The sequence below is a fragment of the Corvus cornix genome, chromosome 2 (assembly GCF_000738735.6).
Source record: "Corvus cornix cornix isolate S_Up_H32 chromosome 2, ASM73873v5, whole genome shotgun sequence".
NCBI classification, from domain to species: Eukaryota; Metazoa; Chordata; class Aves; order Passeriformes; family Corvidae; genus Corvus; species Corvus cornix.
The window spans coordinates 482,918-501,856 of NC_046333.1; the positions used below are offsets into that span (position 1 = coordinate 482,918).

The 18,939-nt window shown below is 51.0% G+C and overlaps 1 protein-coding gene across 1 annotated transcript in view; it reads right to left on the reverse strand.

Annotated features, from left to right (window-relative positions):
- The window catches only part of SMARCC1 (SWI/SNF related, matrix associated, actin dependent regulator of chromatin subfamily c member 1), a 65,603-nt gene that overhangs the window by 5,765 nt on the left and 40,899 nt on the right, over positions 1–18,939 (reverse strand). Inside the window, exons 22-26 of the mRNA XM_039548743.1 lie at positions 15,981–16,036; positions 14,485–14,599; positions 13,336–13,490; positions 9,183–9,317; positions 4,629–4,887 (exon numbers count right to left, since the gene is read on the reverse strand). Coding sequence (XP_039404677.1) covers positions 4,629–4,887; positions 9,183–9,317; positions 13,336–13,490; positions 14,485–14,599; positions 15,981–16,036 — 720 coding nt within the window. The remainder of the gene's footprint in view (positions 1–4,628; positions 4,888–9,182; positions 9,318–13,335; positions 13,491–14,484; positions 14,600–15,980; positions 16,037–18,939) is intronic.

Sequence of the window (18,939 nt, forward strand, 5' to 3'; positions counted from 1 at the left end):
TTGATGCACGAGGCTTGGAGCTGATCCAAATGCTCCAGCACCTCTCCCTGTCCAGCCTTTGCAGGGAAAACCTGTGGACACAGCCAGTGCTCCGTGCAGGAGGGGCCTTTGGCGGGCGGGATTCCGGAGGGCACGGAGCAGCTCTGTGGGGATGAGCCTGGCTGACAGCCTGCTCTCCTGCTACTGAGGAGTTGTTTCCCAGCCCTGACATGGAAGAGGCAGAGAACACCTCCAGGGAATGCTGGCTGGCATTCCAAGGTGTGCTCCTTCCCACTGGGAATGGGTTTCACAGGCTCTGGGAATCCTGGAATGGTTTGGGTTGGAAGGAACCCTAAAGCTCAGCTCATTCAACCCCTGCCATGGGCAGGGATATTCCAACAGCAGATCCATCCTTCCCTCCACCCTCCCTCCCGCTGCCCCCCCAGCCAAGCACTGTGAATAATTAACCACAGTAACTCGTTTGGCCTCGTGTCTCCGGGAAGAAGAGGCAGAATTTCCACTTCACTGGCATCCAGCATTTCTGGCCCTCCCTCCGAGTGCCGCGCTCGGGCACCTCCAGGGCCGGAGCCGTGCCTGGGCCCCGCGCCGGGATCACCATTCCGTGCCTCCCGGGAAGCACGTAGGAGACTCTGGGAATACCTCGTGGGGAAGCTGCTGCTGTCACCCTCCCAGAGGAAAGGATCCTGCACCAAACATCCCCGGGAGCGCTCAGCCCCAGGAGCCGCTGCCTCTTGCCTGGGGCAGGTTTTTAAACAGCCAAACTGCAGAGAGCCCAACGTGGTGCCAGTGTTCCTGTGCCACCGACCTCCCTCACACCTTCAACCCCAAATTACCCCCAGGTTACAATGCTGTGGATCAGCTCCAACCCCATGCACCACCCCATGACTTGGATTTCCTTTCATCCCACTGCTCCCTGCACCTCCCCAGCAAACTCTGTACATCTGATGGAGAAACAGGAAGCACTGACAGCTGTTAGGGAGTATTTACCTAAAGCAAGTGAACTCAAAATCTTTATCTGTACCCAAAAAAAAACCCCCTGGAATAGTCACCAGCCCAATAAGGAAGCAAATAGCATCCAGGAACTTAATTTAAACCTACAAATAATGAAATGCTCAGCAGCTGAAAAACCACAAGCTCAAAATTCCTGACAAAGTATTTTTTTTGAGTATTTCAACCATTGACAGAAAATGGGGCAAAATATATCAGGGAAAGGTTATTAAGTTGCTCATCCAGCTGTGGTGGGAAGTGTATCCTGCCCTCCTCATTCCATTTCTGCCTTAGGTCAGAGATGATTTACCAGGTGAAAATTCCACCCGAAGGAAGAGTTAATAATGACAGCTACTAATCCCAGCTATCTCTCTTCCTCCAAGAATTTCCAGAAGTTTCCTGTAGTCCACACCACGAGTATCACCAGAACCAGGAGTTCTCATCCCACTGATCACCAGCCCAGAGCTTAAACAGAAATCAATGAAGTGCCATGGGAAGAAACTGGAAATTTTATTTCCCGTTATAATGACAAGGTGCAGCTTTTCACAGTGAAACTGGAATCCAATTTTTTCCCCCTATTCTAAAAGTTTTCATTCCAGGGCAAAGGGGAGAACAAAATAAGCTCAGGGAAGATGAATCTACGGTCCAGCAGAGCCAGACATGGTCCTGCCAAGGAGAAATGGGTGACCCTCAGCTGGAGATGTTCTCCAGATGGCTCCAGCCCAACCCTCCACTGGAGATGTTCTCCACCACCATGTCCAGACTGACATCTGAGCTAAAAACCACATTTCTGGGAAAAGCCTCACTTTTAGTTAAGAGATTGACTTAACTGTTTCTGCCCCCGAGTCCAGACGAGCCGTGAGCAGGAATTTATCTTCCTCTCTTCCCTCTCCAAATGCCATCTCAGATCCTTTCCTCCCTTTGCTTCCCACCACCCCTTCAGCTCTCGTCAATCACTCCAAGGAACCGACCTTGGTTCTGTTCACGGTCTGCTGAGCCCACGGCTGCACTTCCAGCTGCTATTGAGGTCAGAACCTGTCTGAAACCACCAGAGAGCACCGAGGTAAGGGCTGGAGTGACACCCAGCCAGCTGAGCAGGAACTGTGCAGGTACTGCCAGCCCAGCTGCCCCATGGTGCTCCTGGATCACTCTCAGGGGTTTGGGAGTTTCTTCTCCCCATCTCAGGCAGTGCCCAAGGCCAGGCTGGACATTGGGGCTTGGAGCAGCCTGGGACAGTGGAAGGTGTCCCTGCCATGGCAGGAGGTGGCACTGGGTGATTATCGAGGTCCAACCCAAACCATTCCAGGACTCCATAATCTCCTCACTCACCAAAATTTGGGATCTCCCCCTAGGCTGCAGGAGACTCAGGGGCAGACCCAGTGAGGGAACTCACAGGTGTAGGGTGAGCAAGGTGAAGTTCACCAGTTTGCCATTTTCTCTCCATGCCCTCAAGTCAGAATAACTCTGCTGTGCAGCCAAGGAGCTTTGGCACCTGTGGCCTTCCCAGGCACTCCTAACAAACTGCCACTGAAGAACTCAAGGAAACGAGCCCCTTCTGCTTTCCAGGAAAGATCAGCTGGGCTGTGGCTGGAGACACAGAGCGGTTTGCTCCAAACTCTGAGCAGGCCTCCAACTCTTCCCTTCACAGAAGCATCAAACCAGAGAACTGTCAGAGGAGGTGAGGGCACATCCCGGTGCTGGGGGCGTGTGGAATGGGACAGCTCTGGATGCTGCTGTGGGAGTCAGGAGTGCTGAGCCTTAGCCAGGGCTCTGCTGCCCTCAGCCAGGGGAGGTGCTGCTGGAAAAGTCAATCTATCGACCAGCTTTAATCAAACCTGAAAGAGAGATGTTCTGACTAATTAACAGAGCCACATTCCCTGTTCCTGCTCCGGGAGGGACCCCTGGGAATGCAGAGCCTGGGTGGCTGCGAGGGGCTGGAGTAACACGGGGCTGTGTGAGCCAAGGATGGGAGCACATCAGAAAGCAGGAGTTATCAGCTCCCCAGAGAATAAACACAACAATGCTTTAATCTTGTCCCAGTCCCCACAGCAGCATGGAAGGAGAGCTGTGTATGGATGTGCCAGGATTGCCTCCTTTACTCCGTTCCCCATTTGCCAGTTTTCCCTTTCCAGGTTATTCCTTCACAGCCACGTGAGCAGCCCTGAGCTGTCCACACCCCACAACAGACACACTGAGCCAGCATGTTAAATCTGAGTCTAAAGCTAGACCATGTTTTATCACACTCACAATCCAATTCCAGCAAAAACCAAACCAGCTCCCACGGATTTTTGTCCACAGCGAACCCAGGAACTCCCTGAGCCTTAAAAACGGAGTGAGCCTGAGCCTCACCAGACAAGTCTTCCCTTCCTGCCCAGTCACCAGTCCTCTGCCCCTGCTGAAGGAATCCACTTTGATCACTCTGCAGATCCAGTTGGATTAGTGCCCATTTTCCTGGTCACCTGCAAATCCTGCTGTCTCCTGTGCCCTTCTGCTCCTTCCCAAATCAAATGCTTTTTGTCTCAAGAGGAAAACTCAAGTTCCTGCAGCTTCCTGTTGCCACGTTCTATCTGGATTATGACACTCAAACTTTCCAGCTTCTTCAGCAGCTGCCTATGAAAAATCTTCCAAAATACTTTTGGCTAATAACTGATCAGGTCTTCTTCTGGAGCAGGTTTTGGTCAAGCTCCTCGGCTGTGTCCAGTCCCACAACCAGATTCCCATGTGTCAGACACCATTATTCAATTTTAAATTACCATTTCAACAACCTTTAGCAAGTAAAAGCTGCCAATTCACATCAGCACCTGATCATCCCACCCTCTGGAATCAGGAGTATCTCCCCCCTTGGAGATACCCAACCCTCAGCAGGACAAGTCCCCTACCAGCAGGACGGGCTGCACTGGACACTTCCAGGTGACCCCTCTGACCAACACGGTCCTGTGACCCTCCCCTGGCATCAAACACATCCAGGCAGGACACAGCAACCTCTCACAGTCAGGTCTCCTGCCAAAGGAAGTTCCTTAAGGAGCTTCTGCTGCTTGTCCCAGTCTCTTAACTTCCGTGCCATGAACTGGAGAATTTGAGGAATGATTGTTTTTGAAGGAGCATCTGCTCAGATCACCAAAACAAGTCTAGAGAAATACAAATAACCTAAAAACATCTGGAAGTGCTTGGGGTAGCTTCACATTTCACTTGACTTTAGAGCCTGACTGTCCCAGACAGGGGACTCCCAGCCCTGCTGGACAATCTGCTCTGGGGCTGATGAACCTCCCAGGGAAAAAAAAAGGTGTTTTCCTGTGGCTGGAAGGAATTTCTCATGTTTGTGCCCACTGCCTCCCACCCTGGTGCTGCTGGGGGGAGCCTGGCCCTCCCTCATTCCCAACTTTTGGGGTTCACACCCTCCATAAGACACCACCTCCTCAAACTCCATCCACACATCCAGAATGGGGTAAAAGCTCCAAAATGAACCTGCAGAACAAGCAAAGCTCATCCTTCCAGCCAGCCGTGTCTGACAGTGGCACCATTACAAACCAGTAACCCAGACCAGCCAACACCCCTCGGGCAGCCTCTCCTGGCAGCTCCTCTCCCTCTGGGCTCACTCCTACAGGGATTCACAGCAGGAATTCCCTGCTCCCAGCTCTTACCTGGCTGAGGTGGGTGAGGAGGTGGCATCTGGTGGTGCATCATGGGGTAGGGCGGGGGCTGCTGGTGGGGCAGCAGCCCTGGGTGTGCTGGTGCCCCCAGGGGGTTCATGCCAGGCCCGCTGGGGTGCTGGTGGGGCTGCTGGGGGTTCTGGCTGTGCTGCTGCTCCATTTGCTGGCGAGCCCTTAGCTCGGCGTACTTGAGCTGCTCCATGTGGAAGTTCTGCCTCTCGGTCAGCAGCTGCTGCCTCTGCTGCTCCAGCTGTGCCAGAAGGGGACAGAAGGCACAGGCAAGTTAGGAAGGATGCATTTCAAACGTGTTCCTACCAACCAGACGGGGGCTGGGCTGGAAGGAGCCTCTCATTCCAACCCCACCAAACCCAAATCGAACACCTGTCCTGTGGATGTTTGCAGCAGGTTCTGGGAAAGTCTCCAGAGCTTCTTCCAGCTGGAACACAGGGACTCACCTTGTTCTGTCCCAAAACCTCTCAGCAACACAGCTCGTTACTCACAGAGCTCTGCACTGAGAACTCAGCCCTAATGCAGCTCTGGAAGAAACCGGGGCTTTCTCTCTCCATGTTCTGCATGCTGGAATGAGGGAGAACAGGAAACTCAAGGAGTTTTCTAGGCAAGCCCAAAGCAGAACATGTGTGCAGCTGCAGGAGCTTGGGGATCACAGGCAGGAGCCTTCTCCATCCTCTGAGTGCAGGAATTGGATGCCACAGCAGCCAGACACCAGTCGTTTGCACTATTAAGAGCTTTATGTAAAAAACCTAGGCCAATTAACATCAAATAGGCTACTTTGATTAATTATGAAATCGTGTAGAGAGTGAGACCTGAGCAACCTGGCCTAGGGAAGGTGCTCCTGCCCTGGGTGGAACTGGATGATCCTGAAGAACCTTCCAACCCAAACCAGTCTGGAATTCCATGAAAAGACAAAAAAGCTACAGGAAGCATTCCCTACAATCGGGCATTTGTTTGATGGATCAGTGTCCTGGTGAAGGAAGTGGAATTTGACTTATTTAAGGAATACTGACACATTCCCACATTATAACTCTTGGACAACCAGACCCGGGGTCGCGTGACTCACTTACAAATATTCAATGAGTGTTTTAAGGTAGAGACTGTAATTCAGCTGAAAAGCAGGTTGCCAAGGAGACTCTCACCTAGCACGAGTTCTCCAAAAATCCCAAAGCTCCCTCAGTACTCGGTGTTGGCAGCCTGGCTGCTGACAAGGCAGGGATGGGGAGCGGGAAGGGAGCTCCACAGAGCAGCCATTCAGCAGCCCCAGAAGGGCCGAGCTCATGAATTAAACATGATCCTGGCCGGGGTGGAGCGGCTGCTGCAGGCCCACAATGGCATTATTCATGCTGCCCTGGCTCCTTTCTCCTCGGACACGCTGATACGCTGAGGGAAGCACCCGATCAATCCACCCCACCGGGGAAATGGGGCGTGTGGGGAAACATTCCCGAGGTGGCAGACAGCTGGGAGAGGAACTCCTGCAAATGACCCCAAACAAAGGCTCAGGCAACACTTTTTTATTCCTTTGAGACCCTTTTGTGGCCCGCATTGCTCTCTTCGGGCACCCCATCCCGCTACAGTTTAAAAGAGTCCTTACAAGGATGCCCAAACAGCAGCCAGTGCCTGAAAATTCACATTTGAGTATGGAAAGCCAGGGGAAACTTCCCCTCTATACAATCCCTATGCTTGGGATGAGGACAGACAGTTGGACAGGGGATAAAAAGGCACAGAAAGACAAGTTATAACATGAGCTGGTGTAAAGCTGAGCCAAGTTTAAGCTTGGGCTCTAGTACAGAGCCCAAACCCCTGGTTCTGTACCAGGCTCTGTCACCACCTCAGACACAACCCCTGGCTGTACACCTGGACTGGCATTAAAACAACTGCAGCAACACATTTTCCAGTGGGAACTCCATCAGTAACTTACAGCTGCTCCCCAGTCTCAGTCATTCCTGCAGCTGGAATGAGGCAGGAGAGAGGCTGAGAACCTTCACCAAGGCCAGCTCCTGTCACCTGCCCCAGAATCCCAGAGTGCCTGCGTTGGGAGGGTCTGGAGCCCATCCAGTCCAGCCCCTGCCTGGGCAGGGGCACCTGGAGCAGGTGACACAGGAACGTGTCCAGGGGGTTTGGGATCCCTCTGGAGAGGGAGACTCCAGGCCCCCTGGGCAGCTGTTCCAGGGCTCTGCCCCTCCTCCATGGAAAGAGGCTCTTCCTCCTGCTGAGCTGGAACTTGCTGTGTTTTGGTTTGTGGCCACTGCTCCTTGTCCTGTCACTGAGCAGAGTCTGGGACCATCCTCTGGCAGCCCTGGGGGAGATTTGTGTGGATTGATGGGATCCCCTCTGAGCTTCCCTTGTGCAGACTGACCAGGCCCAGCTCCTGCAGTCTCTGCTCATCAGAGATGCTCCAAAGCCCTGAACATCTCTCTGGCCCCTGCTGGACCCTCTCCCACAGCGTCTCCCTACAGAACCCTGCTCAGGAAATCAGCTGGGATTCAGGGAGGTGGTTCTGGGTGTTACACCTGACAATCCCCCAATATTCAACAACCACTTCTGTACTGTTGTAAAAGCGATGCACCAGGAGGGGCAACTACAAGCATTTAATGTTCCCTAATACAACACATCACTGTGCTACAGCTTCATCTCCAGCACAGAACTTCCTTTCAGCAGGAATTTCCCCATGGAAAGGGTGCTCAGGCCTTGGCAGGGGCTGCCCAGGGAGGTTTGGAGTCCCTATCCCTGGAGGAGTCCCAGGAAGGCCTGGGGGTGGCACTGGGTGCTCTGGGCTGGGGACAAGGGGGGCATTGAGCACAGGCTGGACTCCATGGACTGGGAGGGCTTTTCCAGCCTCAGGGATTCCTCCCTGAACAGAACCAGCAAAGCTTCAGGTGCCATTAGAAATTCTGGGTTGGCAAAGCTCCACCAACAGGCCCCTGGTTTGCCACACTCAGCACTGGCAGCGCTGACACTGCTCAGCTCAAACACAAATAAATGTGCTTTGCCTGAAATGTAACACCCTCCAGTCTGCAGCACTGACTCCTGTCAACACTCACAATCCCTGCTCCTTCCCTGCAAGGAGAAGCCAGGGCAGCAGGAGCGACAGGCACAGTGTGCAATGGCAACAAGGAGCTTTTTCTGCTTTAATTATTCCACTAAATATCCACAATGACAGGTGAAAAGACCGAATTTAACCACCAGGAAGCCAAGGGGAAAATCTGTATGCACATTTTTAAAAAGGGAAATGTCATATGCCTCAAAAGGGAGGAAAAAACCCCTCCCTGTCACTAATGGAATATATCCCCCAAAGAAAGAATCTGCAGGGAACCTTTCCAAAAGAGTTAGGTCCATTTCCTGAGCTGCCAATCAAATACAGACTGAAACGGTAGAGGATGTGGAGCAATCCAGAAATTCCTGCTGACATCCTGCTCCAAGAGAAGTCCACATCTTGTCAAACTCCATCAGTGTGATTAGGGGGAGCTTTGCACTGGAAAAGAGGTTCTCCATGGACAGGGTGGCCAGGCTCCCCAGGGATGCGGCCACGGCATCAGGCCTGGCACAGTTCAGGGAATGTCTGCATGATGCTCTTGCTCACATGGTTTAGTTTGAGGTTCTGTGAGCAGCAGAGTTGGACCCAATGCCCTTCCCAGCCTGGGCTATGATTCCATGGATGCCAAATGGGGATAATTCCATTGCCTTCACACAGAAGGGCAAATGCGGAAATCCCTGGAATGATGAATCAACATCTTCAACCCATTTGGAGTAACTATCTACCCACAACAATGAGGCAGCTAAGAAAAAATACATTTAAAAATGGCCATTCTGATAAAAATGAGATTTTGAGTCATCTTTCGAGCAGCCAGAGAGGAAGCACTTCTCCAAAGCCTCTGGCACTGTGTGTGACACAACTCCTCGTAATTCCTGAGTAATCCAGGCCCAGGCAGCACCTCTCCATGTCCTGACCTCACTCCTCCTCTGACCTCCCCTCTCCTGAAGCTGCTGCTGCCTTCCCGGCTCAGGCAAACCCATCATCAGCACCACCACCACAAATGAGGCTGTCACACCTGAGCATTCCCCTTCCACCTCCACACCCCACTTCCAGGGCTTTCCCACGAGCTGCTCAGAATGCCCCCAAAAACCTGAACCATCTCCTTGGAACTGACTCTTCCCCTGGGTCGGGGGAAAGGCAGACAGGGCTGGTTCCCCTCCTAGGGAAGGAAGGGTTCCACCCATTTCACTCCTCCAGGGAAAAGCTGTTCTTAGGTCAGATATAATCCATGTGAAAAGGCCACCTAAAGGCTCAATTCCACGTTCCTGCTTGGAATGAGGATGAGGAAGCAAACCCAGGACACCCCCAGTGTGCTGCTTATGGAATAGTCAAAACACTGGATGAAGGAGGAAAGGGCTCAAAAGCCACTGTGGGAGGGAATCATGGATTCCAGCTGAAGGAGAAGGAAATAAAGGAGAGGAGAGGAGCTGCTGGTTTTCCACGTTGGCGCACACAGATCTTTGCAGTGACAGATGTAATCCCAAATTCCCACTTACTGCCTCTTTCTCCCGGTCCATGATGGTTTCCAGCTCCTCAAAGTGGCGAAGTTTTATCTCCAGCTTCTTCATCTGAGTTTCCACCAAAAGGGCCACCAGGGACTTGATCTTCCTCTCCTCCACGGCCGCCAGGTGCTGGGGATGAAACACAGGGGTTGTTCTGGGAAGCTGGGCACAATAAGGGGCTGGGAGGGAGGGAATCATCTAGCTTCAGCCACCCTGCTCCGCTTCTGGACAGAAAACAGGGAATTAGACTATAAATCTTATGCTGGGAACCAGAGGCCCTTGGAAGATTATGAGGCTTTTAATCAAATAAATAGGTGTGAAGGTTTCCTACAGGAGCTGTGGAGGATGCTCAGAGCAATCCAGCTCTGCCTCGGAGCCTTCCCAGCACTGGGCACAGGGAGCACTTCCAGTGGGAATGCAAATGAGGGAGAAGGGTCGGTTCAGTGGAGTCAGCTGTGGGTCACCCAAAAGGCTCCCAGCAGGACACACACGAGAGGCTGTGACCCAGAATGACCCCCAAGCAGGTAGATGGCACTGCCATGTCTTTGCCATTAAAATAGTTTTTGCTCAAGTAAAGCGCACGTGGATTCTTTATAAGGCTTTAGCTTCATCCCATTTATACACACACATAAATAACACCAGGGCTCTGTGTATATATATATTTGATACATGAGACAGCCAGGGAAGTGTTTCACACCCTCAGAGTGTGACAAGTGTGGTCATGATGCTTTTAGTCGTTTTTATAAAAACCTGCTGCTCAGAACGAGAACGCCCTGAGAAGGCACCCGCAGTGTCCTGCCTGGGGGCTCTGTGCTCACAGGCACACACGTTCCCACCGTGTCCAAGCCTTCCTGACACATCCAAGGCCTGGGGGCAAGGAGGGCTGGGCTGTCAGAAGGGAAAGGTGAGGCCTGAGGGGAAGAAGGAAAAAAGGAAAAGCAGGAGGCTCATCCAGCCCCAGCTGCAAACAGACCCTGACCGAGGGAGCTGGGCCCCAAACTGCCTCAGAACTGGGACAAACACCAAGCTGGAGGAAAGCACCATTAAAAACCTCCTTGTAAAACCCTGATTATAATCAGAATTTCTCAAACCCATGTGATACTGTGCCATTTGACAGCATTCACCTCCCTGACCCACCAGCAGTGAAGGAGGGTTCAGTAAATGTGGGTAAATGCACTCCTGGCTCTAAAGTAAATTTTAAATCAGGTCTGAGAGAAGCAGAGTGACTCCAACCTCATCCAACACCACATCCGCCTGAAATTCCATCAGCTGTTCCAAAACTGACCAAAGTGCTGCACACAAAATAATGAAACAATGCTGACAGAACAGGGAATTTCATGTCAAGTAACACTGTTTAGTAAACTAAACTTGTTTGTGTGAAAATTCAGAGTGAGGGAAGCACCTGGTGATACAGAGTCTTCTACCAAACACTTCACTCTGTGTCACACGTGCAATTTTAATAATGAAATGGGATTAACAGCAAATCAAAGCACATGATTAGGTAAAGGACAGGTCTCAAAATACACCTTAGAAAGGAAATTATCCCTGAAGTTTTTCCTAGAGAGACTCAAAGAGGCTGTTCCCCAGCCTGACATTACCTGAGCTTTCCGTGGACAAGGGACAAATCCCTACAGCTGCAGCTGAGGAAAACCAGGAACACAAATTCAGTGGTAATTTGAAATGCCTGATAAACCCATCACTGCACCAGCCTTGAGTCACAAATGAGCAAGTGATCCTAAAGGGCTTTTCCAGCCTAAATGGTTCTATAAAAAATAATCACGGAATGCATGAATGGTTTGGGTGGGAAGAGACCTTAAGGATCATCCAGTGCCAGCCCTGCCACTGTCCCAGGCTGCTCCAAGCCCCAATGTCCAGCCTGGCCTTGGACACTGCCAGGGATCCAGGGGCAGCCACAGCTGCTCTGGGCACTCTGTGCCAGGGCCTCCCCACCCTTACAGCCCATTCTTTCCCACTATCCCATCCAGCCCTGCCCTCTGGCAGAGGAAAGCCATTCCCTGGGTCCTGTCCCTCCATCCCAAGTCCCTCTCCAGCTCTCCTGGAGCCCCACTGCATCACTGGGATCAGCAGTGATCCTTCTAGGAATGATCTCTTCAGTCCCAGCCAACTCCCAGCAGGAATTCAGGGAGGTCTGTCTGGCAGGAGGTCAAACTGGGACCAGAACAGTTGTTTTGGGAAGGGGAAGTGGTGGATGAAGAGCAGAAGTTCTGCAGCTCAGTCCCAGCTGGAGCAGAGCAGGAGCAGCACAGGACAGGATCCAGCAGGGATACTTCTGCACAGAAAGGAAAAAACCAGCTCACACTGGCTTTCCATTGGGAGGAAAATGAGCAGAAGGGAGTTAAATTCTGATGGTGTTTGTTCAGAAACCAGAACCCGTAAAAACACATTTTAACTGTTGCTCTCTACGAAATACAGAGTCTCACCCTGAACATTCATGTTCACCATTTCTCAAAGAGCACAACTCACAATTTCTTGGTGAAGCTACTGATCCCAAAAGAAAAAAACCAAGAAAAAAGGCCCCAAAACAAATGAAACCCCATTTCAATCACTTGTGTTTAACCCCTGTCTTTCCTCAGAATCCAACTGCAATATTCCTCTGATATCAAATCCTAAGGAAAACAGCTTTCCACATGACCAGGCCTAGAGCTCATGATGAAGAGTTTAATTACTCCCTCAGACAAGACACAGACCACCCAAAGCTCTAATACTGTCTGGCTTTTTAAGTGAGTGGGAAGAGAAATCCCTGTTGAACTTGAATTCTACTCTGAAGCGTCAGCCTCCTAATTACAATACATTATTCCCAATAATGGAAAGCTGAAGCTCTTCCAGAACATTGTTACTGCCATAATGGAAAGTGCCATCAGCCAGGTCCCTGCTCCCTCCAGCTCGTTGTCTCCAGAGGAAGGGAGCAGCAGCTCATCTTCATTTGGAGCAAGTGGCCTTCCATAAAGCACAGATTAAATCTCACGGCTCCTCATGCAGCACAGGTTTTTCCAGCTGGGCTGAGGAGATCTGTGAGTCTGATGAACTGAGAGTCACCCTCAGGTTCAAAGTGATGCACAAGGGAACCACTTTGGACTCTGCTTCACTTCACCAAAATACTGAACCTCAGCTTTGCCTGCAGTTTGGGATTTTAATGGACAAGGAGTTTTCTGCCTTGTGGGATTTTACAACCTGGTTTGAAAGGTAAGAACGAAAATATCCTCCATCTCCTGGGTTCAAAAGGAGGGACTGCACATGACATCACCCACCATCCTCACTCTGGGGGATGCAGCTGGGGAAAGAGTCTAAAGTTAACGAGTCAAAGATCAGAGTGGAAAAGTCAACAGAACACACAACAGCTCGTTCTATCCGTGGAAATCCATCAGGAATAAACACCACCCATGCTTCGCTCTTGGTTTCTGTAAAGCAGGTGGACGTGGAACGTGGCACTGAATCCAAGAGTGATTTAAAAACCCAAATTAGAACTTGAATCCAGAGAAATTTGTAAAGAGAAAACAGACTTGAAAAAGATACTCTAAAAGCAATGAAAGCAGTGTGGTTCCTGCAAGAAGGAAAGGCAAGACAACGTGCAATTAGTAATTACAGGGTAAAGAAAAGCTGATTCAACACAGCTCATTAGAGACCACACACAAACAGGAGTCAAGGGAAGACACCAACGTGCTTTTAACAGAGCTCTTAACAAAACACAGAATCATTAAGGTGTCTGTGGAAGCTGTAGTGCCAGGACAGAACATCCCTCTGTGTCTGCTCCACACAGAGCTCAGGGGTTTGTGTGCAGCCCTGGGGCAGCAGCAGAGGCCATCGAAGGGTTTGTGCCCCAGACCTGCACCCTCAGCACCACAGCCAGACCTCCCAGCAGAAAAAAGCCTTGCCAAGCAATCACACACATTTTGGGCTGCTCCTCAGGGATGTTCATCGAGTCCATAATCACCCAAGGAGCTGCTTAATTACAACTGTTCGTTATCTCACTCAGGGGCCCAGGCAGGAGAAATTAAGGCAGCACCTGTGCTCCCACAAGGTGTCAGGGATCAGAGTGTGAACTCCACAGCTCTGGGACCAAGGAGCACTTCAGGCACAGCTCTGCTGTCCTTGGAAGCCAAGCCCAGGGTGTTGGGGCAGCACCAACCTTGGCCTTGGTGGCAGCAGAGGCCAGGGCAGCAGCTGCAGCTGTGGCCACATTTCCTTCCGAGATCTCGTGTTCCACTTTCTTCTTCCCAGCCTCGGCCTCTTTGTCTTTGCTGCCATCAACGTTCTCCTTGTTCTCCTCTGCCTCCTTTTCCTCTGCAAGACATTCCCAGCCCAGGCCGTTACACGCATTCCCGGGATGGGAGGGCCCCACACTCATTAGGCAGGCACTAATTAACTCCTCCTGACTTCCAGCACTGCTCCCCATCCAAATGCTGACAGGGGAACCCCAGTTTGAGGGGACCTGATCCAACAAATGGGGCAACTTCAAATGCTTTTCATCCCCATCCTCTCAATTCAGCACCTGCCATCAGCTTCCCCATATCATTTCCAAATCAACTCCATCAAATCCAAATGCTCCTTATTCTACCTGGTGCTAAGAACCTGAATCTAAGTTGCAGGAAAAAAGCAATATATCCATTCCCATCCCTGGCAGTGCCCAAGGCCAGGTTGGACACTGGGGCTTGGAGCAGCCTGGGACAGTGGAGGTGTCCCTGCCCATGGCAGGGTGGCACTGGATGACCCTTATAGTCCCTTCCAACCCAAACCATTCCATGATTTTATGGGGCACATGAGAAATGTCAAAAAGAACAAGGTTTTATGTAGGTGTTGTTACTCCTCAGCCTCAGGCTTTGCATCACTTCCCAGGGAAACTGAACAAGGGTAGAAGTGAGCAGAGAATCCCAGAATGGTTTGAGTTGGAAGGGACCTTAAAACCCATCCCATCCCACCCCTGCCACGGGCAGGGACACCTCCCACTGCCCAGGGTGCTCCCAGCCCCGTCCAACCTTGAGCACCTCCAGCAGTTCCACTTCTTTGCATCCAAAATGATCAAATGTTGTGGAATATGAGCAAACCCCCACCCATTTCTACGACCCACAGGCACTTTGGTGCTGCAATTCCTTCCCCCATGCCCAGGGCTGGGAAGCTCAGGGAGGGATTTGGTGCCTGAGCTCTGCAGGGAGGTTACAGTGGAATCTGCTCTGCTGAACACGGAGCAGCCCGAGGTGCCAGGGGAACATTCCCAGCTGGGTTTGGGGCCTGTCCCAGGCACTCTGGGGGAGGTGCTGGAGCAGCTGGCAGCTGTTACCTGTCTTGGGCTCCGCAGCCCCTTCGCTCTCCGGCTCCTTCTCCGCACTCCGCTCGTTTTCCCCTTCCGGGACTTTCTCCCCTTCCTCAGTTTCACTCTCGGCTTTGTTCTCCACCTAAAGGGGATGAGATTGGTTGGAGAATGGCAGGGAGAGAAGATATTCACCGTTAACTTCATTCATGGCCTTCAAATTAATTAATTACCATAAATGAAGAGATCACACTTTAAAGGGTGGCTGCTGCTTCAGCCAAATCTGACAAACAAAGCCAAAATGTGAGTAAAAGTAAATGCTAAACTGGACCAAGTCCAGTGACCCAGGCCAAGCTGGGTTACTCTGTGGGTACAAAAACTCCTGAACTGAGATCACAGAATCATGGAATGGCTGGGAATATGCAGATTTCCAAGTCCTGAGTGAGTCTTCCCCACTTATCTCTTCCCAAATGCCCCTGTATATCAGGGAGGCAGAAGAACGACCTGAAAACAGAGTGGGAAATAACCCCAAGGCTGCACTGATCAGCCCCAGGTTAGTCTGAACTCCTCATGTGGTGAAGGAGGCAACAAGAAATATTTCCTGTTGCTGCAGACTCCAGAAACAACCATCCCCATTTATTTATCAAGAATGTAGCAGGAATTACACATGAAATTAATTATAGCTTTAAAATTAAATTTACATATAAATATATAATTAAAACATTAGTTTTATGAAAATACATATTAAACAACATTATATTAATATATAAACAAATAAAATAGTAATCATTTAAATATTAGAATAATTTAGCAGTAATTGAAGTGCTATCCTGCAATTCCAGGATCCCAGTTTAATCCCAGTTCAGGTGTGAAACACTCACTGCAGTTTGAGGTACCTGTCTGTGGACGCAGGTTATGAAAAAGCCACAAATGTGTTCTTGTGGTCATTATCAACAGGCTGAAGGATAACAATAATTGGTGTCTAAATATCTGATCTTCCTGGGCAGGGTGGATCACCCCCAGCATCAGGAGGACACAAACACATCCATGCCCAAGAGCCAGCCCAGAATTCCTGTGAGGAGGATTCTCCTTGAGCAGCTCAGCTGGAGGCACCTGGGGCACAAATGGCTGTGGAGTACTGGGAGTGCTCCAAGCCCTGCGTGCCCTGGAAGCCTTGCTGGAAAGCGTTTGCCAAAGCCACTGTCCCAGGGCAAGGTGACACTTCAGGGCACCCCCAGGCAGGAAAGCCCACGGGGCCAGCTCCTTGTGCAGCTCCAATCCCAATTCCCACAGCATCAGCCAGCTCCCAGCTCCTCCCAGCCCAGCCTTTCCTCCCCAGGACCAGGAACAACTGCTGATGCCTCACTGCTGGGATTTAGGACTCAGTCACCGAGAAGAAGCTCTGTGGAGGCTGGAAACTGTGGACACACAAGCAGCACAACTGTCCCCTGTCTTACAGGCACCCTAAAGCTTGGGAACTCAGGATTTAAGTGCCAGAAGCCTCCTGCCAGCGGACCCAAACTCACCTTCTCTGCCTGCTGCCCCTCTGCCTCCGTTTCCATCTTCTCTTCCTCAGCTCCATCTGAGAAACAAAGAGGGAAGTTTTCAGAATTGCCCCCACAGCCACTCACCACACTCGCTCTCTATTTTGGGCTTAACTAAAATCTGCTGCTCTCTAACAGTGGCTTCAACAAAGTCCCAGCACTGAACTCCCACAGACCAGGCTGCTACAAGCCCTGCCCTGTCCAACCTGGCCTTGGGCACCCCCATCTCCCTCCAGCCCTAACCCAGACCAGACAAGGCCCAACTGGTGTGAAAGCGAGACCAACATGAGGAAAGAAAAAGAAATAATAAAGATAATGATTAGAGAGTCACTGTTCCAGGGGCTGGATGGATGCACCTCCTGGCAGGAGTGGTGGAAGAGCTGGGAGTGCATCCCTGTGCTCCAGACACAGCCCTTGGCTCATTCCTTTATTGCTTTATGAAACATTGGTTTTAAATGTTGCTATAATGACAGCTGGTTCCAGAGATCAGGGGATAACAGCCAGCCAAGGAAACACCATGGAGGTGCTGGATAATGTGCTACTATCCCTGATATTTTGTTGGATTGCTCAGAAGACCGAGAAATCCTGATTTATCCACAGCTCTGCAAGGAGGGACAGGGAGGAAGCACAGCCTCGTGGTCCTGGCCCAGGATTTCACAATTTAATGTACAGAGGCATTAAAGGAGCTTATTTAGATCCTGGACTGGGGCGATGCAGAACTGCTGGTGACAAGCCCTGATCCATCTCTAAGCTTCTGAAGACATCAGCTGGTGCTGGGGGTTCATTTTCAGTAATCCTCATTTGCCTGCTAATTCCTGTGTGCTACACTGAGGAAAAACAAGGTACAAAGTGTCCTCCTTGAATAGCAACAGTTCTGTAGAGAAGTTTTTACACAAGTCCCTTCCATATATAAGAAAAACCAACTAAAATGTCTGACTGAAGGGTAATGGTTTTCCTCATGGCCTATTTTAAGATGATAAACCCACTTATCTGAACTATCTGCCACCATAATTCAATTTAGGGAGACTGGGGACATTCTTCCTCACAAGTTTTATCTCGGAGTTAGGATTTAGTGACCCAATAATGTCACAGGGAAAATCTCGATTAGATTTTGTCAGACAGCTCTTTCAAGCCTAGAAGCAGAGTTCCAAACTGGTCTTAAAAGTGTCATCCCTCCCAGGAAAGGGAAGGATTCAATCCTTTAAGAAAACTGAATTCAATCCTTTAAGAAAAAAAAGGGGAGACAAAGTGCAAAACACTCTGAGTGTGCCCAGCTTGGTGGAGCTCAACCAAAAAAGTACTGCACAGAAATACCCAAATTTACATTCTTGGGTGGGGAGGATCATCAGGATCATCATGGGCAGGGACACCTCCCACTGTCCCAGGCTGCTCCCAGCCCCAATGTCCAGCCTGGCCTTGGACACTGCCAGGGATCCAGGGGCAGCCCCAGCTGCTCTGGGCAAGAGACCAATCCAGGGACCACAGGAGCTGTTGAGGGACTGATGCTGCTGCTGTGGAGGAAGTTCACTGGATCCCAGAATGAAAGGCTGGAAAAGCCCTCCCAGCCCATGGAGTCCACCCTGTGCCTGATGCCCACCTTGTCCCCAGCCCAGAGCCCTGAGTGCCACCTCCAGCCCTTCCTTGGACACCTCCAGGGCTGGGCACTCCAAACCTCCCTGGGCAGCCCCTGCCAAGGCCTGAGCACCCTTTCCATGGGGAAATTCCTGCTGCTGTCCAACCTGAGCCTGCCCTGGCCCAGCCTGAGGCCGTTCCCTCTCCTCCTGTCCCTGTTCCCTGGGAGCAGAGCCCGACCCCCCCGGCTGCCCCCTCCTGTCAGGGAGGGGTTCCAAACAAACAGGACATCCCAGAAAGACAAACTGCTTCCCATTCACTCTTTAGAGAGGATTTTCTCAAGGAAAAGCATGCAGAGCATCTCAAACTGCCCTTAGATCCTCCCTTGTGCCAGGACACATTGATGGACACCATCCAAACCCAAGTGCTCCTTCCCATTCCCAGGGACACCCTCGGAAGAAAAGGGACATGGGACACTGAGATTATTGCAAACAGCCTGATTTAACCTCGCTTCTCTGGTTCTGGCTGCAGCAATAAATGTCAGGTTAAAACCAGGCTGACAACTTCAGACAGGTTGTAGTCAATGGTTTTGGAAAGTGTTTTCCTGCATCAGCTGCAGAGCCCTGACGCGCAGCGACAGCGCGGTGGCTGCAGCTCCCAGCTCCCACGGGTGGGACAACTCACGTGCAAGGGACAACAGATTAAATGATCCATTATTAGTCTTGGGGGGAAATGGTTTGCCTGGGTGGAAGCAGGTTTTTGGTTCTAAATCACAGACTGCTCAAAGTATCACAGAATCAGTGAGGCTGGAAAAAACCTCTGAGACCACTGATGCCCACCTTGTCCCCAGCCCAGAGCACTGAGTGCCACCTCCAGACTCCACCACCTCCCTGGGCAGCCCCTTCTAACATTTAACACCCTTTCCACGAAGAATTCCTCAGGAAGTACCTCAAAACAGCTGAGTCTGGTAAAACTTAATCCCTAATTCCAGAATGAAAGGCTCACACAAAGCCCAAAACATGCCTGACCTTCTGCACAGCCATGACAGAATTGCCTCTGGCCCCTGGCACAGACACAAACACAACTGTACTGATTTTCCTGTGTGATCTAATGAGCTTAATGAAAATACATCCCAGAGGAATCGATCAGTTGGAGATCTGTGTCCCTGGGACAAAGGGGGAAGCCCTGACTCTAAGGAGAAAACCCCTGAAATCCCTTTCCCCTGCACCAAAGATACTCTTGAACTCTCTCCAGCAGGTTTGGTATTGCACCTTGCAGGATGTGGGATCACAGAATCCCAGATTCATTAAAGCTGGAATACACCTCAAATCTACCCTGTGCCCGATGCCCACCCTGTCCCCAGCCCAGA